The sequence below is a fragment of the Ambystoma mexicanum genome, chromosome 3p (genome assembly GCF_040938575.1).
Source record: "Ambystoma mexicanum isolate Mex_15411 chromosome 3p, UKY_AmexF1_1, whole genome shotgun sequence".
NCBI lineage: Eukaryota > Metazoa > Chordata > Amphibia > Caudata > Ambystomatidae > Ambystoma > Ambystoma mexicanum.
In genome coordinates, this window is record NC_090925.1 from 1260930262 (window position 1) to 1260955861 (window position 25600).

At 47.6% G+C, this 25600-nt stretch overlaps 1 protein-coding gene across 1 annotated transcript in view; it reads right to left on the reverse strand.

Moving 5' to 3' along the window:
- The window catches only part of RANGAP1 (Ran GTPase activating protein 1), a 1265070-nt gene that overhangs the window by 1060932 nt on the left and 178538 nt on the right, over nt 1–25600 (reverse strand). Inside the window, exon 3 of the mRNA XM_069652750.1 lies at nt 17839–17966. Coding sequence (XP_069508851.1) covers nt 17839–17966 — 128 coding nt within the window. The remainder of the gene's footprint in view (nt 1–17838; nt 17967–25600) is intronic.

The window sequence follows — 25600 nt, forward strand, 5'->3', positions numbered from 1 at the left end:
ACCAGGCCGACATGCTCTGCAACTGCGCAAACATTTGACACATGGCCAACAGATCCGCGATTCTGTCCCCGGTCGGGTACACTCTGCAGTCGATCGTGTTCCAACGAAAACCCAGGCAGATCAAGACCTGAGAGACCGTCATGGAAGATTTCCGCCAGTTCACCGAAAGCCAGAGGTGGAACAGGAGCTGGAGGAGAAACTGAAGACTGCAGGCAGCTTTCAGCAGACAAGGGCTGCGCAAGAGCCAGTCGTCCAAATACGGATATACATGGATACCCTGCAGACGAAGATAGGCTACGATCACCGACATCATCTTGGTAAAGATACGTGGTGCCGAGCTTAGGCCAAAAGGAAGCACTCGAAACTGGAAATGCTCCTCTCCCACAGAGAAACAGAGATAACTCCTGTGTAGACCCCAGATCAGGATATGCATGTAGGCTTCCTGAAGATCCAGCACGCTGAGCCAATCGCCCATCTGCAGGGAAGACCGTATCTGGCAGGGCGTGATCATCTTGATTTTCTCTTGGGGTTGGAAAAAAATTGAACTGGGAAAGGTCTAGATACTGCGCAGGCCATCCTGGTTTTGTTTGGGCACCGTAAACAACCGGGAGTAGAAGCCCTCCCCTCGCTCCGCAAGAGGAACGGGTTGCACAGCTCTGAGGTCCTGCAGTTTCTGCACCTCGGATTTTAGGGAGGGCGATCCCGACAGCTGGAAAGGAGGGTTGAAGGGTGGGACAGGGGGTAGGGCTAAGCGGAAGCCCGCCCGACTGACAAGACCCACCTGTCCTCGGTGATGGTCTGCCACACCTCCCAATGAGGCGCAATGCGTCCTCCCACCGGGGTCTCGTGCGAGCGAGGAAAACCCTCATTTGGCAGGCTTTTCAGTGGTGTTACCACCTGAAGCTGAAGACGAGGCTGAGGAGCGGGAGAAAAACAGAGTCCGTTGCTACCTCTGGCGGTTATTACCCAAAGGAGTACCTACTCTCCAGGATTTCCGGTCTAGGAAGCCCCTGAAACCAGGAGGAGGGCCAGCTCTGCAACAGCGGTCTCTGGGTCCTGAAAGGGGTTTTAACCAGGACTGACAAGGACTTAGCTGTCTGGGTGCTGTCCTTCGCTTTGGTGAGCTCCACATACGTTGTGGAATGAAAAAGCTCCTTAATGTCAAACGGCGGGTCCAACACCTTGTCCTGTACCTCCTTCGAGAACTTGGTGGCATGCAACCACGCCTGTCGAGACGTGTCAACACCCAGTATAGGGCCCCGAGCCGACGTGTCGACGTGATGAGCCGCAGCCTCAAGCAGATCCGACCGGAATGAACTCCGCGAACTCTGACAGACCTTTCGACATCTTCATGTTGGCCCCCGCTAACACCAGTACCGCGTTGGCCTGCCGGAGCTGCAAGTCCGAGTTAGCGAAAATCTTCCTCCCAAGGGAGTCCAGGAGTTTGTCCTCTTTCCCCAGAACCTGAGTCCCCGTCGTAGAAGCAAACGCTGCAGGCCTGGACTGCAAAGTGGCCGCAGCCACCACTGTGGAGGAGGGGGGCGGACAAGATGTCAGGGCCACCTCTTCCGAAGAATACAGCCTGTAACACGCGTCAATTTTCTTATTGACGAAAAGTCCAGAGTGTGACTTTTCCCAGACCCTGCGGACCTCAGCCAAAACGTCCTTTTGCAAGAACAGGCCGGTACACTCTGAAGGAGACAAGGTGAACGCCCGCAAAAGCACACCCTCCTGTGGAGCTGGTGCCTCGGGCACTGGACCATCCAATAGGAACATCATGTCCAGTACCCGGTCATGGAAGGCTCTGATAGAGCGGGGCTGGTCTTCGCTGTCCTGCTCGCCCTGCGCATCATCCGAAAGGTCAAGATCCTACTGAACCATGTCAGGCACCGTCTTGTCCACGGGGGACAATGGGGGCAAGGGCAGAAGGGTAGGAGGAGGCACTGTAGGCAAGGGCAGCACCGGCGGAACCAATGGGTGGAACCGGTGGAGCCGGAGGCGCAGGCGGGCATATCTCTTGAAAAAGCCCCTTGAAATACTCTCTCATGGGGTCGGTACGCATGAGCGTCTGAAATTTGCCGAAAAAGGCGTCCTACGGAGACGGTTTTGGAACTGCCAGAGAAGGCCTCATGAGGAGGATAATTAAAAGGGACGCAGAGGGAAGGGTTGCCACATAGGCTCATCCCCTAAAGTGTCCACAAAAATCAAAGGTGCTGAACCCACAGGCAGCGAGACATTGTGCGGAAGAGACATCCCGGCGTACCAATCGTAAACTGGACAAAACGGATGCGTACAAGGAACTTTATGTTCACCCGCGGAACCAACTCAGCCCTGATGCCGATGGCGTAGTTGTAGGGTGAGCGCCCAAAATGGCCACCGTGGTCGTGGCGGGAACAGCTGACATTTTGCCATCACCGGAGGGGAACTGTGGCACGTGTGGAAGTGAGGCCGGGGTCCCCGTCGGTGGGTCAGGGGTCTTAATTTTTGCCTTTACACAAATTACCTCGGCCGAGCCAGTACTATGAGGCCTGGAATGTTTCTGCGACATACCAATAGCCAAACTAGCCTTCACAGGAAGGACCTCGGCACTGCCGGTAAGGGAAGAACTTCCACTCTTTGCCCCCTCAACAGTTCTGGCGTCGCCACAAGAGCGGGAACGGTGAGGAACAACTTTCACTGATAAGGCCTTGGCGGGCCTCTCAGAAATGTTGGTCGCTTTAGCCTCTGCACAAGGGACCACGGACCCAGGTCCGGTAACAGCCTTACTAGCGTGGGCCTCGAAAATCCATTTGGTAACACCAAGCCCAGCCGAGGCTTCGGGGCACACCCCGGTACTTTTGAGGGAAGCCGATAACGAGGCCTCAGAGCGAGCTCCGGTACCGCATGACTCAGTAGAACAGGGTCTACAGGTAGCCCCCACAGGAAGGGCCTCGAGGCATGCTCTGGTATCACCAGGCCCCTTACGGAGACCCTTGGAGAAAACTCGGGTACAGTTATTAGGCCCAGAAGGCACCTCGGGGCAATCCCCGGTGACAGAGTGATCAACGCTCCTTCCGGCTCGGGAAGAGCCCGGAAAGGTATCTCCCTGCCGGGGTGCTCTGAAAAGTAAAGAACTTACCGGGCATTTGATCTTCTTGTCGATAAACGCTTGAAAATGCGAATGATGAGTCTGTCGAAACACCTCCTCCCACCGCTCCAACCGACGTTGATGTGCCCGGACCGAAAGGGAGTCGCAATATAAACAGGAGTCCCAACGGTGATCCGGACCCAAACACTCTAGACAAAGAGGATGGGGATCCGCCCTCGCGAAGCGTCTGTGACACGATGAATCTGGAAAGTCTAGTTTCAATGACAGACTAGTACACGATCGCTAGCGAGAGCCAGAGAGGAGGAAAAAAAGGGAAGATCTTCCGAGGATGCAAGCGCGTCCAGTCCCGATCGAGCGGAGAAAAGGACTGATGGGCGATGCGGAGCCAAGAAGGGCAGTGTTACGGCCGCGTGCCGGGCCCCACGTAGAAAGAGGAAGGACAAAAACATTTTTTTAAAATTTTTGGATGCTTTTACAAAGTGCTCCGGTCCCGTCCCTCAGGACGGAGAGATGTCCCATAAGTATGGAGGAAAGGGGACGGTATGTAGGTGTATAGAGGTGTGTTAAGAAATTCACCCATATTCAGAGGAGTAGGCTGGGAGGGCGATGAGGAATCCGTGAGAGGAACATCCAGCTGAAGAACAAGTTACTTACCAACTGGTAACGTTCTTTCGACTGGATGGTCCTGCAACGTATTCCACATCTTTGACAGATACCCAAAGCAGAACGAGTAAATGGAGGAGGGAAATGAATTGTGTACCCAATCAGTTTGCGGAATAAAAAACCGCCTTACTAAAGGCCATATCCTGACCATGGATTGTATCCAGGGAGTAATGTTTAACAAAGGTGTGGATAGAAAGCCCATGTGGCTGCATCACAAATATTCCTAAAAGGAACTCCTGCACGAGGGCGATGCAAGTAGCCATATCGCTGGTGGAATGAGCTTGCAACCCTTCAGGAGGGTCCTTACCCGCCAATCGGTAACACTCAGTAATGGTGAGGATAATCCACCTGGACAATGTCTGTTTGTTAACAGCCTGGCCCAATCAGTGTCCACCATATCCCACAAAGAGTTGATCGTCTACTCTGACCCGTACAAATATAAAAGCTTGAGTTCTCCTGGGATCCAACCTATGGAGTCACTCCTCTTCCTTACCAGGATGAGGAGGATAGAAAGAAGGGAGAACTACCATCTGGCTCAAATGAAATTCAGATACTACCTTAGGTAGAAAGGAAGGAAGTGCCCCAAGTACTACGCTGTCCTTGTGGAATACAGTAAAGGGCGGCTTAGATGAAAGTGCCTGCAATTCACTCACTCTGCGAGCGGAAGTAACCGCAACCAAGAACACTGTCTTGAAGGACAATAATCTCAAAGGACAAGAGTGCAAAGGTTCAAACGGAGCACCCATGAGAAATTTCAAAACTGAATTCAAATCCCAAACCGGCACCTGGAAAGGGGACGGCGGGAACACAAGTCAGAAATTGAGAAATCAAAGGAATCTTAAAGTAAGTACATTTTTCAGACGAGCGCTTAAATATAGACAGCGCCACCAGGTAACCCTTAAAGGTACCCACTTGAAGGCCCCTGAGGGCCAAAGAAAGTAAGATAACAAAACCATAGGAATGGAGACTGAAAAGGATCAACATTGTGACCTCTGCACCAGTCGCAGAACTTACGCCAACGGTGCAGGGATTTTGTTGCAGGCCGCCTGGCCGACCGAAAGCAACACCTCCATCACGTCATCTGGGAGGTCCCAATCCTTATACCTTTCAGATACAAAGCGTGAAGGTTGAAAGTCTTGACATCTGGATGGAGAACCTGACCTCGTCCTCGCACGAGAGCAGATACTCTCGGTAGGGAAGACAGCATGGAGGGCAGATGGACATAGAAGGTCAGGGTACCACGCTCTCCTGGCCCAATCCGGAGCAATGAGGATCATGTGGGAACCAAACCTCTGCAACACTTGAGGAATGTTGTACAGTAGTGGGAATGACTACTCCACTACTAACGCGTCTCTTAAGGAGTGCATCCACTTGTGGGGTTGCCAAAGGGCGAAAATTTCATGAAGGACTTCCTGAGCCAACTCCCACTTGTGAGAGACCGTGCTCTGCCTGCTCAGAGCGTCCGCTGCCACATTTTTCCGTCTCCGGCCAGATGAACCACCGAGATCAAAATTCCCTGCAGGAAGGCCCAGAACAGAAGATTCAACGCTTGCTCGGGAGAGCGTGCCCGGATCAGCCACTCGTCCAGGTAGGGGTAGACGTGAATCGACCCTCGCCTGATGTACGCTGCCACCACCACCATTAGCTTGGTGAAGACCCTCGGGCGGAGGTCAATCCAAATGGCAGTACCCGAAACTGAAAGTGTGAGTCGCCAGCCGCAAACCTCAGGTACTTTCTGTGCTTTGGAAGAATCAGCACATCAAAGTAAGCATCCTCTTGGTCCAGAGACACTAACCAATCATGAAGTTGAAGGGCCTGGAAGACTTGAGAAAGAGTAACCATCTTGAACTTGTCCTTCTTGAGAAGTTTGTTCAACCAACGCAAGTCCAGTATGGGTCTCAATCCCCAGTCTTTCTTTGGGATCAAAAAATATGGCTAATATCAACCCTTGTTCCTCTCCGCTACAGGCACCAGTTTTATAGCGCCTTTCTCCAGCGGGGTCAAGATATCCTGCACAATGAGCATATCTGGAAGTTTCAAAGAGTTTCCTCTGTGGATTGTCGTGAGGCCGCTGAAGGAAGGGAAGGCAGTAGCCATGGGCTATTGGATCCAGAACCCACGCATCCGAAGTAATGCTGAGACAGTCTGCCCCCAACCAGCGAACCATGGGACATGACCCCATGAGTGTCGTCGGAGCGGCTGCGGCAGTGCCTGAAGGCAAAGAGGCAGCTGCCTGAGCGCCTTTGGCACCACTATTTCCCTAAGCACCACGGGTACTTTTCCAGGGACTGGAGGAAATGCCGGCTTCGAGCCTTTAGCAGGTTGCAGCGGTCTCACTGGAGACTAGGACCGAGGCCTGGAAGCACGTCTCTTCGGACTATCCGAAGCCTTGTCCGAACGGGACCTTGAAGGTTCCCAATGCGTGCCAGTCACGGTACGAGATCGTTCCTTGCCGGCTTCGTTAGAAGGCACGAATGGAAACATGCCCTGCGATTGAAAAATCGCCAACATCTACTCCTTAAAGGCAGCCCATTCCTCAGGAGTCGAGGACTTCGTCGGGCATGCCACTTTCCTTGCAGCGCCATCATCCGAGGAGGACGGGAAAGGCGACCAGCGACGCCGCTTCCGAGATTGCCGCGACGAAGAAGAAGAATGGCAGGATCCGCTCCGGGACTGAGAACTCCGGTCCTCCTACGATCGCCTAGAGTCGCCCCTCGAGTTGTCGGTGGACACCCCTTTGGACTAGGATTTAAGGGAATTACTAGGTTTAGAGCCCCTACCTACGTTGAGCTTCCCCTTACGCTCTCGCAAGGCCTTGGCAGTCAGCGGCTGGCATTTTGAACAGTCGTCAGTGTCGTGGCTCTCGCCCAGGCACCACAAACAAATGCGATGCAGGTCGGTGATCAACAGTTTCGACTTGCAGTCCCGGCAAATCTTGAAGCCAGACAGCTGAGTCAGAGGGGTCGAAGAAGAAGACATCTCTACGATGAAACACACGAGGCGCGCCAAGTTCTCGAAGCAAACACGTTTGCAGAAAAAACAGAACTGAGGCTATGGGCGCAGTGCGTCCTATTCATAACATCCGTAGGCCTCCAGTGCGAAGGAGGCCTACGAGGGACATCGACCAGACGTCATCCACGCAGGACGCCCTCTGCCAAATAAGTTTCCGAAGTGCACAGTTGTGGACATTACATGTCAAAGATGTGGAATACGTTGGAGAAAACAATCCATGCGAAGAACAAGTTACTTACCAAACTGGTAACGTTCTTTCGACTGGATGTTCCTACAACATATTCATCTAGGACATGTGACGTCAGCACCATTCGAAAGAACATTACCACTGCTAAGTAATTCTACTAATGGATTGTGTCCTCCCATGGATTCCTCATCCTTGATACTCCCCATAGCCGTTTCATAGGAGTTGAGACCAGTGAATTTTTCTTACTGGTTTATTTTGTGAAACACTGTTTCCCAAACCTAGCATCCTGACCCAACAAGGTGTCCAGAGAGTAATGGTTTGAAAAAGTGTGTAGCGAAGACCAAGTTGCTGCATTACAGATGTTCTGCTATGGTTGCCAATTCTGTGGTGGATTGTGCCCATAGATTTTCAGGGACATATTTCCCAGCTATAGAATAACATTCTGAAATAAACAGAATTATCCAATGTGACAGTTTGTTTAGTCATAACCCACAAAGAGTTCATCACCTTGTCAGACATTTGCCAATCTGGAAATATAAAAACGTACGCCCTTTTAGGGTCAAATCTATGCAATCTCTTTTCCTCTTTTGAGGGATGAAGTGGTGGATAGAATACTGACAAGGTAATTTGTGTTGTGTCAGATGGAATTCCGACACCACCTTTGGAAGGAAGGACATAGCCTCAATACCACCTTCCCCCTGGAAAATATAGTGAAAGGAGGTTTACATGATAGAGCTTGTAGCTAACTCGCTCTCTCTGCGAGCAGAAGTGATGGCTTCTAGGGAGTTTGTTTTGAAGGTTAACAACCTGAGCAGACAGGAATTGAGAGGTTCAAATGGAGCTCCCATCAAAAATGTTAGTACTAAGTTTAGATTCCAGGCCGGGACTATGAAAGGTACTGGTGGGAAAGTATTTGTCAGGTCGGTCTGAGGCCTAGCGCTATCCATCACCACTAATCAGGGCCGATTATGCTAGACTCGCAATCCAAGCACCCATAACAATCATGAGCTCGATCAAGGCTATGCAATTATGCACTATGCAATCAGCCCAAGAAGGCACATGCCTGATAATCCTACGCACCTGATAAGAACTTGATACTGGGGGCCAGCTCACAGTTATTCTGCTCATCACACCATCCAGTTAATGTATATAGCAGAACTACCTACTGGCAATCTATCTAGCTGAACTGGCAACCAAAGTCCACTTATGATCTTGATCATTGCCCTGCAATTATGCACTACGCCATCAGTCCAGGAAAGCCCTTGCTTTCTATTCCAACACATCTGGAAATCCCTGAGAAGAATTATATAGCAAGGTAAGTTCTAGCACTTATTCTTTTCTAATCCCAAATATCTGGGAATGTCCTAGTAGATCAGGGATTCCATTTAGCAGAACTGATGCAAGCACTGGGACTTGGGGTGCTGTGGCAGCGTCATGATGTCAGGGCTCTCAAGCTCTGGCGGTGTCAGGCAGCAGGAGCCCGCTATGTACGGGGAAACTACAGGTCCCATTAGGCTGGGTAGCGGCCACGTGACTGGCCACGTAGAAGGGAGGCTGCTGTGACGGACTCTTAAGACCCACCTATGCCTGTGCTGCTTGCTGGCGATTTAGGAACTATGCAGGCACGGCCGAAAGCTGGAGAAAGTGTGGACACCGAGTCGGAGTGGGTGCGATGCAGTGAGAGCAGCAGGACAGTGGGTGAGGCGGCAGCGTGCTTGGAGGAGCTTCAGTTTCGTGGCGGTTCCGCTCCCCGATTCCGCTTTGAGGGGCGCTTGCCGCGCCCAGAAATTTCAACAGGAGTTCAGCAGGCTTGCAGGTCCGCCCTTGTTCACTCTTTCATCTAACGACTGGCGGCACTGCAGACGGTACCCCAGGCCACAAATAGTACTGCATAGAAAGCGCTTACTTGTTCGTGAGAAGGCTAAACGTATGGGGAAATACAAAGGCAAATTGTGATACCATGGTAAGAGGCTACCATTTTTGGGATAAATTACAAGTTAAGTGCTGAATCCTTGAAAGACAAATTCCCTACATTGTGGGGAGGAGTGGGTCCAGGAACGAATAAAAGGAAAGAACACTTGCGGCTTACCGCCACATCGTTGCCAGGCTTCTATGTTGTTTCTGTGGCACATGTATCTGTATTACTTGCTTCAGAGTCTCTATGAGACCATTGTAAGTGCTTGTTACATTGTCTTGCAACCATTTGCTTCTAATCACACAACCTATGTATGAGTATGTTAAGACTGGAGGGCAGGAGAGTGAACGATTAAGAAATGGTGGCTCTTGATTAAGGAAGGGCATTCTGGTATCAGGTGGGCAGGAATGGTCAGGAGATATTAGGGGAGTTCTGGCTAGGTCATCCAATTCTGGGTTTGCTTAGAATGCTTAATGCATGTTACTTTGGTTACATTTGTCATGTGTTTTTCTCTTACTCCGCCTTCCTATCCATGTACGTTTCCTAAGCCTCTTACCGGTGTTCTGAATTCCCCCTACCTATCCACAACTTCTCCCCAACCCTCCTCTTCCCACCACCGGCTGCCACGTGGTGACCCGTTACTCATAATCAGGAACCCCTGCCATGGAATTCAGGGATCTTAAGGTTTAGTCCGTAATATGGGTTATAACTCGTGGTCGCCTGAGGTTGGGCCAGGTCATGCTTTGGCCAGTGTGAGTAAACATGCACACCAGGCGCCTGTCTGATCACGGCCTTGTAGGGCACATTCCTGTTGAGAAGAAAAAATAAATAAAAATAGAAAACACATCTTTGCTACACTGTTAGAAAAATGTTTAGGCGTTGTGGCGGTTGGGGGTGTGGGCTGTCCTGATGGGAGCTCAGGCATGGCTGGCGATTTCTCTTGTCTCACAATTTGGGCCTAGTGCATGCAATACTGCATTCGCCACACAGGCCTTACCTTCTACCCATGATTAATATGTACGCAAAATAGCAATGTTGCTAGCGCCCTAAGCTACACTATGTGGGTTCATTATATTGAAGTGGGGTCCTTTATATTGGGAGGCGGCTCTTTCATCTTACCCCCCCCTTCAGCCAGCTACATCATAGTGCTTTGAATGCATCTCGCAACACTCGAAAGCGTTTAGGGGATGGGACGGGCTGCCCTCTTACCAACATTCCCCCACAGGCTCTACAAACAGACCACAGACTCTCCCTCTCCCCCTCCCCCTCCCCCTCCCCCTCCCCCTCCACCGACGTCTTATAGACGCATCCCCTGTCAGGGCCACCCAAACCTCTGTGTAATTTTCTAGATCAGGGGGTGGTGAAATAATAGTGTGGTATAGATTTCAACTCCATACAGGGGAGTCGCAGGGGGTCAGGGGGGAGACGGGGGGGGGGGACATTTCAGACTTTGAGCCACTGTGCGGAATATCAGTCTTTACTTCACTGTCCTTTGTCTTGTGTGGTGCTTTTGGAACACCAATTGAAACCATCATTCTTGGGCTATGGGGCGCTGTACTAGCACAACATCGAAGGCCCAGTTGGCATGTGCAAAAAAATAACTAGGATGAACACAATGGGCATTAACATCTTCAGGATCGCTCAGAGCCTGGTCGGGGCCCAGCTGAATGCCAAGATAAACCATTCACTGTCATGTACTCCATCCTTCATATGAACACAAGAGGCCATGAACAGCTACAATGATGTGGGATAATGATTTGTTCTCTGCATCCTCTGGAGGCACAATGTGCAGCAGGAATCGCAAACATTTTTGCAAACACCTCCTTCCGTTTCTGTTAACATATCCAACACATCAGTTTTGCATCATCATAAGTCTTAATGCATACAACTCAACTTTGATCACATTGAGCCCGTTCTCTATCGTTTGCTAGCTGGACCAGCTCCCATCTCACAATATGCAACCATTTGGCTTTTGCTGCGGCCTGCACTACTGGCAACAGTAGAGATGCGAAAAAGGATTCTGCTGAACTGAAGAGCCTGTATTCTTCAGTTATTTCAGCAAGCAATGCAGACATATCTTTGGATACGAAATTCTATCTTTTCCTGCTCTTTAGTTTTTGGAATTGTCCTTAACCTGGCAGGATGCGGAGCTCGTGTTTGGGCAACGGGTGCTTTTCTTCATTTTTAAATGCGGGGAGACTAGTTAGCTCCTCGACAGGCAGTGCTCCCCCTTCAGGTGCTCTTCTGGGACTAATAGTAGAACCGAGTGCAGAGTGGCCAGCGAACAACAGCCCTCCATGATGGTGGGAGGTGCAAGTAAGCTTGTTGGCCACAGACCCAGTAGTAATCCATCACGGCTGCCATTCCCAACTTCATGTCTGCAATTAGGAGAGTCTTATTGCAATGTTTGTTCAAACCGACAAAGACTGTACCCCTTGCTACGGAAACAAAGTGTGTATTCTTCTTCCGTGTGCACTCGCACCGGCTTTTCAATTGTTGCAATACACGTGAACTTTGTGATATGCTCTGTCCATATTTGTGCACAGAAATGTGTCCACCTGTGCTATCATTTCATTACTATATGTTACCAGTCCTTCTGCCAAGCAAGGTAGTGTGGTGTCCTGCCTGTTATTGACATGTCTATGCCTCGTCACCATCAGATAGGGTAGCGCCACAAACTTGATGTTCTTTGGATCGTCACTGTACTGTACAAGATCTGGACCAACCAATTGCAGTTGCACACTGTGTGCCTGGAACGTTCCTTTTATTCTGCATGCCGCAAGATGAACAAGGGATTGTACCTCAATAAATGGGACTGCTTGCTGTACCAACATTGTGGGAGCCCCGGACACGTGCGGAATAAGTGAACACACACAACTTCCATTCACAGCCTTTCTACCCACGCCACTCCTGTCAGTATACAATGAACTAGTAAACTCAGGATGACTGATATCTGCAATGGCATCCAAACCCAGCCCTTGAAACGTATCACACTGTTTTCGTACATCTCTTTTCACTATTCTCTACAGTTGTATTTGTATTTTATTGAATTTATATAGCACTTTAATCCAAAGTGCTTTACATAAGAACTAGAAGAAATACAACAAGCATAAGATGGTAATTGAATCACAACTCGAAAACAGTATAAAGGAACAATTTACATTATTGCTGAGGTGAGGAGGGAGTGGAGAGGGACAAAGGAATAAGGGGAGGGGAGATACAATAACACAAAAGATGATAATTGAAACACAAATTGAAAACGGAATAAGGAACAATTTATATTATTGCTGAGGTGAGGAGTGAGTGTAGAGGGACAAAGGAATAAGAGGGAATGGGAGGGATGAGCGGAGATGTTAGCGGAAGTAAGAAGGGAGGCAAGAGGGTGTGAGGAAGAAGAGGGAAGAATAAGTCTAAGTAAGAGCAGGAGGTAGGATAAAAGGGGAGTAAAGGGGAGGAGAGGGTGTAGAGGTGGAGAAGTAAGAGGTGAGGCATGGGCGGAGAGACGTAGAAGAGGAAGTGAGAGGTGTTGGGGGAATGGAAAAGATAGGATTTTAGAGAAGAGCGAAAAGTAGGGTTGGAGGGAGAAGAGCAGTGTTCTCAGGGGTGCCTTCTTTAACAGTGCTATCGAAAATAACATATTGTTTCAAATTGTTAAACAATCTTCGATTTGTTGAATTGTTTTTAATTTATTTATAGCTTTTGTTATAAGCTCAAACCGGAGGTATCACGGCATAGGTTACAGAGTGTGTAGCTTGTCTGGCTACAGGGTAAGAGCAACACTTTTTTTAAAAAAACACTTTATTAAGTTTGCAATTAACAACAACAACTACCAATAAAGTAAACAATGTCTCACAGTAAAGCGCCACAACTTAATTTACAGAACAATATAAGCATCATACATCTTCAATCTGTCATAATAGCTTTATCCTGCGAAACATAACAGCAAACTGACAAATATACACAGAACACCACAAGAGACAAGTGGAGCGAAGAGAAAAAAAAAAAAACCATCACCTCTGCCTTATCCCCCTTTCCTACTCAGATGACATATCCACCAGATCAGCTCCACTGTCACATTAATCATAAAGAGCCAGAAATGGGCCCCATAACTTTATGTATTCCTCACCTTTATCTTTATTTTCCAATGAAAACTTATCATAAGGTGATAGAATATGCAACTCTGTTAACCACTCCTCGACATTAGGCTTTTTCCTCTTTTTCCAAATTCTGAGATTTAATTTCATTGCTACCATCACTGCCCTATCAATCCAATAAGTAAATTTTCTAGAATGCACACATCTATTTTTATGTGACAATAGAACTATATTAGCTGCAGACCTTTGTAAGTTTATTCCATAAATCAGATCAATCCTATCAATGACATCCCGCCAATACAATTGTACTCTCGGACATTACCACAGTAAATGTAACAGGGTGCCTCTACCAATGTCACAGCACCAGCATAAATCACAAGATTGAAGACCCAATTTAAACATCTTAACCGGTGTCCAATATAGCCTTCCAATGATCGTCTGTCGAATCAAACGCAAACCCATGTCTGCTCCCAAATGTAAATTCACCCTCAGTATGTCACTCCAGTCTTCATCAGCAATAACCCTCCCAATACAGCTGGGTTATGCAAGTAAGTATGGAAAGCAATTTGAGGTTACTATGTAAGCGGTGCTGTATTAGCACAAAGAGCAGGTAGCAAATTAGAATTTGTTAAAGAGCCAAGTTTTAATGAGACTCTTAAAACGCTGGTGTGAGGGCTCATTCCTGATGTGGGAGGAGAGGGAGTTCCAGATCTTGGGTGCTGCTACTGGGAAGCTGTTCCTCTTAGGGAGAGTTCTCATTTTATGGCTAAATTCCCTTACCTAGTGAGTCCCTCAGCAGCTTTGACAGATCTCTGAAGTGATTTCTTTCCACTTAGTAAGAGTGTGAGGATTTTCCCCCACTCTTACACCTATTTTGCTATGTGTCTTTTACCTGTTTTTAAGATTGTCAGCTCTGAAGTACACCACTTCAGTAGCCCCCATCTTTGTGTGCGTCACACAGCACCTTCAGTGCAGTGACCGAGGGTTGTCGTTCAGACTTCCCACCGACTCCATTTCTGAGGTGACTACTGTCCCCCCAGAAAAGGGTAAAGTTACTGTTAACTTTACTTAGTCAAATATAACCACAGATCCAGTACACACTATCTTACATCGAGCGCTAGAAGGGTTAACTCTCAACTCTTTATCTGTACCTCCTAGAGCATTGTTTTGCTCTTAACATTTAGACATGGCTGGTGGCAGTGGTATCTACCCTAAATTTCTACCGCGGTTATCTTATATAACCGTGGTAATATTGTAGGCTATTGTGTTAGCCTCAAACTTAAACCCCCTGGACCAAATCCTTTTTCGTTTGGCTCCGGTGTGGTTTATTCACCATTTCTTTTTTTTAAATTCCTTGTGTTTTACTTTGCGCGGCAAACTAGGTTTGCCTTCTTTGTTCACTGTCTTTTGGCGGGCTTCTACCTAGAAGCCCTCCTTAAGGCGAGTGGGTGTCTAGGTGGGATGAATGTGAGGGAGGGGTGTAGTCACCCCCTGCACAGGGTATCCTAGGAAACCGAAGTCGCACTTTGTCATGATTGGCCAAGGGGGTTGTCTTGGCTGGACAACCCCCCCTGCTGGGTGATTGACAGCCAGGCTGTGTGAATGGGGGTTTTTCGCATAAAAGGCAGGTCTCTTGGGCTGGAAGTCAGAGAGTCGCCACTGGAACTACAAGGAAATGACGAGAAGTGGAGAGGTCGACTGCTGCAACTACCCTGTAACGGTGAAGCCCTGCTGCAGTCCTAAGCTATCTACCCTTCAACGACTAAGAGGAGATCCAGTCCGGAGTCTGCTACCCTTGAGCCTGGTGGGGATAACCAGCTCATCTTATTCAGCCAGAGGTCGCCTTCGTGGTCGAAATCGCTGCACACTGCTGTAGTGGTCAAGATAGCGACCTGAAGACCCTCTCCTGTTTTTAAGGAGCGCATCTTTTATTAATTGTCGCTGCTGCCGACCCTGTGTGGTGCGGTCGCCCTCATCGTCGTCCTTCGTGCTGAAGCTGCAGGAAAGCGTAGGTCTGCGGGAAACCAACAGGAACAACTGCCGTGGCACCAGCTTCGTTCTTTGAGAAAGGTACTGTGTCCTGTTTGAGGAATTTTGGGTGAAATCCCTATTTCTCTACCTTTAAGGCTCATCCTTACTTTTCCCTCCTTATAACTTTTGCTTCCGAACATTGACAATATCAAAGTACTCTGGGCAACGTTGAATCTTGAACTGTCCAACTGTGTGATCCTCGACAACAGGCACCCAGTGTCATTTGACTTGGACTCCGGCCCTTTGACTCTTGAATTCCTGTCTGTGTGTGTTCTTCAATTCTGTCTGCCTAACTAACATATTGCCTGTGATTTTTGCCCCCAACTCGCTATGGGTATGTCGGGTGCTAAGTGTGTTTTTACCCCGGTAGCATTTCTTGCCGCTGATACGTGTTTATCTAGTAGACCGAACTGTCAAAAAGTGATCGCAATTGTATTCACGGTAACGTGTTCGGTTTTGTAACACCAGTCCATTCAAACACAGGGTACTTACCTTGAGTAATATTGTAGAAAGTGAATTGGTTAGTTGTAGTATATTTTACGTGTGGTGTTTGAATTAATAGAAGTGTCGTGTTGAGAACAAATGGTTTAAAAATAAATGTACTTATCTTTTTTACCTGAAACCTTGAGTCAGTGTTTGCTTGAGTCACAATAATTGTGGTCCCTTTGTGTAATCTCTGCTACTGCGCATATATTCTTGAAATAAGCCTGGCTGCTCCGCTACTGCTACCACTTTAACATAGTAGTACAGGCTTGTACCAAAGGTAAAACTTGTATTGCCACCTGTAGTCTTAATTGTGTGTAGTGGTCCCTAAGGGCACTGCACAGGATTCTGCCTAACAGTTCCCACCTGCCCAATTAGTCTTACAACCAACGATGAATACAACCTTTTCAACTTTACCCACCATTGCCAATTTTGCCTGTCGCTGTCATATTGTAACTATAATCATCCCCAACACTCATATCAAAACTATTGTTACTCCAGAGGGCGCTGTTGCGCATGTAGCTGAATGCAGCCTTGTGTGTGAGCTCCGGTAGTGAGCCAGGGTCCTGGCCGTGATACTCGCTGAATACTGACCAGTTTCTGATCAAACCACATAAAAAGACATATGAAGGTCCGGTTCATGATATATCCAAAAATCGTAAGGATTGGACCAGTATAATAGAGTATTTTAACAGTTTTCATCAAGGCGCGAGACGCCCTACAGAGAGGAAAGCACTGCGCTCTCGCCGGCTGCTCCTGCTGGGGAGCTGCATAAAACATCTGAGCGGTGACGAGGTGATTCGGCCGGGGCCTTCCACCCAGCACTCGGAAGACCAATTGCTCCATCAGGACACAGTAATCTCCTGGTCGGCTGGAAAAGAACAGAGAAAGCAAAGACGTTGTTCCGTTCTACAGCGCAGAGGACGAGCAGAACGATACTGAGGCAATCCGCCCTACGGTCGGAAGACCCGAAAACACAGAGCAGCAGGGGCACAGTAACGCTCATCGGCCCCTCTCTGGAAGAAACAGCTTTGCAGTTCAGACGAATGCCACAAACGGTAAGCTGGGACAGCAGGGAGAGGTGCCCACACCTGCGGATAGAACCGCAAGCACAATACTACAAGTTTCAACCCCCCTCCCCGGGTGGCTGAACAGACACAAACCCCCGACCCCATACCTAAGGAGCAATATCAGGTCCGCCATTACTTAAACAGGGGCACTGGCGGTGCAACGTATATACGGCACTCAATAATGCCGAGGTCCATCATGCACAGGATCACGAGAGCGAAATGGGAGCAACACTGTACATGGCAGCCTGTACGCTGGGAAGCCTCTTGGGCTCATGGAATAACACCCCCATCCCCCTCCTTTCCCCCGGGAATATCTTCAACGGGCACGAACACCAGTCCTTCCTTATGGAAACACAGCAAGATCTTCAGTGAAGGGGACACTTAAGGCAAGTACAGGCGGCAAGCTCTTAAACAGGCGAAGCGAAGAGGGCGCCTACTGAAAGAGACGTTGTGCCTCACCAAGACTGCGCTACACGATGCTGCGTATTAGTCACATTCTGAGAGCAGGCCACAAGAGGAAACAGCAGCAAGGCCTATATCTACATGTCACGGCTAGCAGAACAGGCTGGGAAGCGGCAAAGGTTGGTAGCCCGGCCCGCAAAGAACCAAAACTTGATGCAGGGTCTCCCAACATAAGGACATACAGCAAGCAAGTGACAATAGGAAATACGCCTGGCCCGATCACACGTTTGCGCAAAAGAAACATACAGCACCCAACACAGGCAAGTAGGATGGGGAAAAGGTGTTACAGGGAAGAGGATATCGCATCTCACCATCCGGTTTCCAACTCCCCGAAGACTGCCCCCCCCATCCAGGTGATCCTTCCGCACTGGTCCACCCACAGGAACTGGATCCAAAAGCGATGGCCGTGTCCTAGCCACCTGGATGACAGATCCCCGGGAACTACCGGGTGAGACACCTTCAGGTTTCACACACTTTGCATTATGAATTAAGCCAACCTCAAAAAAAAAATCTTTATACTCGAGTACTGCGTGACTTCTCTGTGCATCTATTAGGCATGGTACACTTTTACTTCCATTTATTTAGCATTTAATGAAGGGACATTTTTGATCCACTGGTATTAATGTAGTTAGTGAGGCGTTCTATTCCATTAGGCAACCCAAACCGTTATTTTGTTAGAAAACTTTCAGGTTCATGCTTAGAAAGGAAGGGCAGAGGGCATAACCAATCCCGTTGACTGAAGCAGAGGTCGCTTTGGCCAGTAACTTTCAATGGCCCTCCTGCTTACAATACTGGCACATAGTATTATTTGTCACAAAACATCTGATGCTCACCTTCATGTCCGGTTTGCTCTCCAGGGCCTTTGCAATAACCTTTGCGGCCTCAACACCCACAGTGTTACCTTCCAGGCGCAAAGCTTGCAGCTCTTCATATTTCTCAATCTCTTTGATGACTTCATTGGCTAGAGGAAAAACAAGAAAAAAACGGCTTAACTTGTTGCAGGCATTATCCAGTAAAAAGCACTAAGCTGCTAAAGATTAGTTTCATGAAGAAAGTGAGCTAGTGCATGGGGATAAGTTCACTCATTGACATCAGGCCCTACGCCAAACAGCACATACATAGGGCTCGATTCATGGAATTCTTTACACGGTTCAAAGTGACTTTGCACTGCCACCACAAACCCTGATTCCACCCAACCACCATTCAGGGAAAGGGAACAGTCAGGGCTTCTCAAGACTTTGAGAATAAGGGAGTAGGGCTTTCTGATTTTTGGCTGGGCAGTTTATTTATACCTCACTCCCAAGGTTCACTCACTACGTTTTGGAGACACTGGAGCCCTGTCCCCCCCAAGTAGGTCTACTGTGGCCATATTATTTACCTTCAGAAGATTAGTGCAGGTAAACATAGTTTTCTTATTTTATGTGGAGTAAGGTTTATCGTAAGTGAAACCATGAAAAAGTGGTGGCAGCAATACCTTTATTGTTTTCCTTTTTGCATACACTTGTGCATTCCATGCATTGTTTTTTTATCTCGTGCACATGGCAGCATATTGGACAGTACAACGCTCAAAATGGCTGGGTATGTTGTTTAAGCTCAATCTTTGTGCTTCACTGTCAAGGCGGTCTTCCCTCCTGTGAAGGGAGTAGGTTGTGGCCTTATAATGGGCATTCTCTTCGCAGCATGGCCTGCCCAGATCCTGGAAAGTAGCCTTGTGTGCGTTTGGAATGGTTTAATGCTAAGAATGGGTGCTGCAGACAGTCCCCAAACACATCATGGTCCATGTGTGGGGTCATCAGTGTACTTCATCTGGCTGGCAGTTCATGAATGGACAGATGTCAAGACTTTGAACATTACAGGTCCCATAATCGGTGGCCTGGGGTCCCACCAGCTCAGGGTGCCCTATAACTGGAGTGGATCTGGAGCTATTCTTTAGTTGATCACTGAAGCCCAGAATTCAAAATACGAGAAGCTGGAAAGGGACACCAGAGGACTACTGCTGGGACACACCCTGGCCAAGTCATCCACAGCATGGTGAGGATGTGCACTACTTGTCACGGAAGACGCTCTACAGTGCCTTCCTCACTACCTAGAACTGGTGGCCCTAACCATTTACAAATCCTGCATCACTGAGGATGATCCCTGGAGCGTTGAGAAGTTTTGGGCCACTATCAGGTATCCACCAATCTAAGGGAGGAAACTGCCATTACCTGGATCTTGTGCAGCATGTGCTGTAAAATGTGCAGTGAATCCTCACTGTGACCCATATACATTGCTGCTCACTACTTAAAAGGACCCTTGCTGGTGCCAGATTTCTGTGGTTCTCCTTCCTCCTGCAGGCAAACCCAATATAGGGGTCACTCGTTCATGCCAGAGGCGTCCATAATCCTGGGAGTAAAAGAGGACCTTCAGCCACAGCAGCGTTCGGGCTGATGGCGATATATTCAGTTAGGGTCGCCGATAAGAGACCGGAACTGCCAGACTCAGATGACATTTGTCATGTGAAAAAAAAACTAAGCAACTGCGACCCTTGTACTTCCAACGGCTGAACCTATGTTCAGAGGAGATAACCAACAGCCCTGTTTTACCTGGGGCGGATGTTATTCTTGATTGCTGTATAAGGGATGGGTTTGCTTAGCAGTTTCTTTGCTCCCCTGGTCTCAGTTAATTTAAACTGGCATAAAGTCCTACCCTGCCCCGGTCGCTGCTTTGCTTTTGGTGGTGGAAACGCCGACCAGCAACAAAAATACCAGATGCACAGTAAGCAAGCGGTTTCTATCCCAGAATGTGACAGAAAAGATGAAGTAAGCTGTAGCCCACAAGAATGCTCATTTCAACTCTCAAAAACAGAATGTGGTCCTTAATGTACAGAGAGGTCAACATCTTAATGACATGAACAATATAGAACCCTCTTCCTAAAGACAAATTCCCAACTAAAAACCAAAGCAGCTGCATATTGTGGCTTTCTTAATTTCTATGAGTCCTAGCAAACAATATCTATTTTCATGACCTCATGCAGTGTTCCTTGCATTTATTTCTCTTATAGATCATGTAGCTTTATTAAATTTATTGCACATTTGTAAGGCGCCTATACAAAAAGAGGTGTTTGAAGGCGCCACAAGACAAATGGGGGCAGGGGGAGACAAGTGAGAAAGGTACAATAACGATCCTACTAGGCTTTATGACATTCCTATCGTGCAAGTGCTAAACAAGAAGTGTGAGGGAGGATCTGCGTGAAATTACCAAATACAAAAGTCCGACCTCCAAAAGTCTGAATTTTTTTCTTCATTTTCCGCAAATATATAAGTGGGGGGAGACCCCCCCCACAGCCCCCCACCTTACCCCTATACATTTTTATTCACTTTACCCCCCACCCACATACACATATATACATACACACACACACATATATATATATATATCTATAGATATAAAATTGGAGGTCGAACCTCTGGTATTAGGTAATTTCGTACAATACCTGTGAGGGAAGAGGGTAAACGGGGGAGTGCAGGTGTTACAGGGAGGCCCAAGGACAAGTGCCATGGAGAGCTGGTAAGCACATGGGAAAAAAAGAGAGGCAGGGGTGTGAGAGGACAAGACAAAAGAGGGCCTGGGACCATGTAATACTCCGAGGGAACCCAGAAGCCAGTCAGCGGGGGATGGAGGGTTTTAGAAGGGGAGAGGGCGAGAGAAGGAGGCGAAGAAAAGCAAGGTCCAGAGGAACTTCCGGTACTTAAGGAGATCTGGCTCAACCCCCAGAGGGGAAGGAATACCATTTCAGAGGGCAGCTCCTGCAGAAGAGCGACCTCTACCCCCCACTTTTTGCTTAGAGAAGCGCAAGATTCACAGGGAGTGCAAGCTAGCAGACCGAAGGGCTCTAGCAGGGAGGTATTTAGGGAGAGAGAGAGAAGGATGTAGCGGGGTCCCAGGCACCAGAAAGCCTTGTAGATGATGCAGAAGGTCTTGAATTTGAGCCTAGCAGCAACTGGAAGCCAGTGGAGAGAGGCGGTCCAACACGAAACATGACAGAAGGGTGTGTGTAAAAGTTATCATTAGACATACCAAACAGATTACATGAATTAATTTAGTACATATTTCAACAAAGAGAATTGTGATGAATATGACGGGAGTCATTGACCTCCTCCCATGTGGCCAGAGGACGGCAGCCTCTACCAGATCCGGACCTTTTGTGCGGCTGTGAGGGTGGAGACAACCTCCAGGGAGATGTTCTAGCTTCATCGGGTGAGACATGAATTCCCCCATTTTCCATGGAGGCGAACCCTCCCATACCCAATACCCTCTCATGGCATACTGTACCACTTCTACTTATCCTCCTATAAAGGGTAGGGAAAACCTTTCCCCAAGTCATGTAGGCCAACCTGACAATTGTGGTCTGCCTTCCAAAACATGTGAAAACATGTTCTCCAGTTTCAACTATCAATTATCCAGAACTGACCTGCCATTGAAAACCATTAAGCATGTTTATTCAAGTTCTTTGTGCCATATGTCAAGAGTGGACTTCCTTTCCCAGAATTCCCGTAAGACTGGGACGAGGAAGAAGGATCGAACAATGCAGAGTGAAAGAGGCCACAAGCCCATCAAGCATTCTAGTTGTTGCTCGTCTACGCCTGTGACCGGGACATTTAAAGAGCAGAAGTGGCACACGAGGTCTGCTGCAGCCGGGAGAGAGCTGTGCCTCTCCGTAAGGAACGTGAATCTGAAAGGCTGAGACCGGTTTGGAGGATCTATGCAGCTCACGAAGCAGGGAGTAAGAAGCTGCTGCATGAGGAGGACAACACACTGCGGGAACGCCGGGAGCCAACGAGGGACTCCTGGTCGTTCGCAGGTACCAGAAAGCAGTGCTTAACTCACCGGAGCCTGGACCGAAGCAGACGAGCCAAGAGGAAGCTGCAATAGACGGGAAAACCAAGAGGAAGGGGTTGCGAGAAGGAAGCAGATGAGAAACCTTCACTGGCGGACTGCGGGAGAATGCAGACACAGCAAGGGCCGGTGAGTCCACACAGAGACAAAGGGACACCAGGATCAGCGAGCATGATGAAAACAAGAAATTGTAAATAAAGTAACGGAAAGAGGAAAAACAAAAGAACTTGTTAAAGGGGAAATTAAACTACAGGTAAAAACCCTTACAAGTGCATGAATGCCCACAGTGCAATTACATGAGAAAACCGAACAGGATAATATATCAAAGAGATATATTATCAGACGAAGAATATGTGGAACTCTGGGAGAGAGCTGAAACCGTGTATGAATAGAAGTCCTGGCAGGAGAGTATACCAGGCATTTACAAGAAAGGATTGTGTTAACCAGAAAGAAAGAGGTCTTGAGAAAGAACATCAGCACTAGGAAAAGGATTGTACCAACTAGAAGAGGAGCAACTCCCTATCAGAAAAATGTAACAGGTATCCTGAAAAAGACAAGTAGTACACAACACCAGAATGTTGTGTGCCAGTGTTGTTGCTGGCCAAGACGGACACAAGGAACTGCGGTTTGTGAAAACACTTGAGTGTAAAGCGAATACCAGGGGAAGGGAGCCACCCTCTGGAGCAAGGACCTTTATCCTTGAAGAACTTGTGTGTTGGAGCCATTTATTTTTCTTTTGTGAACACTTTGCAAAACCACCCAAGGTTAAAGACATTACCCTTTTCCCCTTGGTATAGTTTATAGTGTGAGGATCAGAATATAACTTTGGACACAGGAAATTCTTTGTTTGGAAATTCTGGCACCGACCGATCCTTTTTTGTAGTTTAGGTAGAGAAATTCCTCTGAGCAGGGTCAAAGAGGTATTTCCCAACCCCTTTTATTTTCAAAAGAAGTATTTAACCAAAATCCTGTCTAACTTATGTCTGAGTTTTATTCCCAACTCCTCACAGAATACTTTTTTTTAACACCAGCCTCTAAATCAGTAGCTGAAAATATATCTTCTGAATACACGATTCTGGGTAACTTGAGAGAACAGGGTGGCCAGGTTTTAACTACCACAGCAATGAGCATAATCACTCAAAGAAGATTGTGGTATGTTTTGTTTGTAGAGAGTTTTACACAATCCTGACCATCTCTAAGCAATGTGTACTTGAGCTTCTGAACTCAAATTCAATAAAAAAAGAAAATCTATGAGAGTTAAGATTGGGTCTGTGGCGCAGGGCAGGTTCAAAAGAGCACACAAAATTACAAATACTTGATTGATTTTGTTAGGAGTGTTTAAGGGGAATAAACTAAAAACAATATCGATTACTTCGGGGGGAAAAACATCAGACAAAATCTGGCAATACTACTCTTCCAAAGATTCCTTGCATTAATGAGTCTGGAGACTGAATGGGGGCTGAACTAGATTGGTAGGTATTATCTGAGCTCAGAACCAAACCTCTTATTGGGGAACAGTTTTCCCAAGCTCCTATGAGAAGTGTGATGCAAAGTGAAGGTAATTGGAAATGTTCGAGGTTCCACTGTACAACAATACCTCCCACTTTCCGACGAGATGGCCCCATACCTTGAATTTGTCACAGGTCATTAATTGACCCACGCTAGGTTGAATGCAATACATGTCAAGGCAGTGAGTGCTCTATGCACAACTTATTTTTGTGGTGATATTGAAATCCTGGCTCATTTTGTGATGCTTTGTCCCACATATTATATATATATATATATATATATATATATATATATATATATATATATATATATATATATATATATATATATATATATATATATATATATATATACACACCTATTGAAAAGCAGTAGCTCTAGGATTTTCTGAAGGGTTCTGGCCTTCGGCAGTGGAGACCTACCTTTCTGTTACTACTGTCATTAAGAGATGCAATCAGAAGAGCCAAGCTTGATGTATTAACTTGAAGACATTGCCATTTGATTATGTAGAGTTTTTCATACCTCACTGTTATTGGTGTATGGGATACTTACTCACCGTAATCTTATTTCTGGTGCTTGTATCTGCTTAGATTCACATTCTCTGCATAGTCTGACATCCAGTGGTAGCTGGAGTATTACAAGATTTGTTTTCGAAACTCGAAAACGGATATTGATGGCGTGATTAGTAATACTATCCCGTAGTGTGATGTGTACTGTACCGATGGTCCTTCACGCATCGCGGTCCCTCAGCTAGCTTTGGGTCTGACATGAGGCTGCATTAAGTATAGCATGAGTAAAGATGTTGTAGAGCAGAAACAGAAAAATCCAGAAAACATGTATGCGCAATCTGCTCCAGTAGGGGTGGAAGGGTGGGTGCATGTGAATCGAATCAGACACAAACATCAGAAGTATGATTACAGTGAGTAATGTATCCCTTCTGGAGCTTGTGGATCTGCTTAGATCACATGCTCTGCATAGATTAGAGAGCCGTATCTAGAGAAGAAGGTGAAAAGTCAGAAGGTAGAGCGGCAAAGATGTTTTAGAACCGCTTGTCCCACCTGTGAATCTACTTTAGAATGTGTGTCAATGCAGTAATGCTGTGTGAACGTATGGATGAACTTCATGTAACAGTTTTGCAGATGACGTTTAGAGGGACGTTTGCAATGAAAGCTAAGGTAGTCCCTGAACCTCTGGTAGTGTCTGCCCTTGGGGCAAAAGGGTACAACCTTTTTGGATAGGGAACAGCCGAGTTGTATGCATTTGACTATACGTCTGGAGATGGCGTCATTTGATATGCGATCGCCTTCCCTACCAAGCGCTACGGAAACAAAGAGTTGGTCCGTTTTCCTTAGGGGTTTTGTTTTGTGCACATAGTACAAGACCGCCCTCTGTACATTAAGAGTATGGAGGCTTCTTTCTGCTGAGTTTGTTGGATTCTGAAAGAAGGTGGGAAGTTCTATGGCTTGGTTTACATGGAACTTTGAAATTAACTTAGGTGAAAAACTAGGATGTGTTCGGAGGACAACCTTGTCCTTGTGTATGATGAAAAAGGGGTTTTGTACAGACAAAGCCTGTAGCTCACGGATTCGTCTTATGCAGGTGATCGCTACCAGGAATGCAATTGTAGTGGTAAGATGCTTTAGGCTGGCCTTGTGCATAGGCTCGAAGGATGGCCCCCATGAGCTTGGAGAGCACAACAATGAGATCCCAACCCGAGGGAGGGTTGGAAATTGAGGGGGCATAGCCTCTTTACCCCTTCCATGAAAGCCTTAATGACAGGGACTTACTGTCGTAAATCTCCCCCCGTCTCACCTGGGATCGCTTCTTGCTCTGTTCCGCGGGAGGATTCCTCTTGTGGACGGATCGGGTCTTGTATAGGCTCGCTCGAGTCTCGTCCAGCTGCAGAGCGCGATCAGAGTTCCGGTTCCAGGAAAAAGGTAGCGGTCGCTAGGGATGAGGATTCCGGGAGCAGAATTAGAGGGAAGGGGTGAAAGCAAGGAAGAAGCAACCAGGAAGCCAGGAATAGTGGATTCGCCAAACAGCACACACAGGTCAAGTCACTACCTAATGATAGCGTTGAGACGCGCAGGGACGCAGAGGCGTGGCCAATTTATAGTATGTGCCGTGTGCAACGTGAAGGCTGGTGCGAAGCAAGTCACTTGGCATGGCCATGTTGGGAGTAACAAGGAATACAAGCCCTGTCGCGAT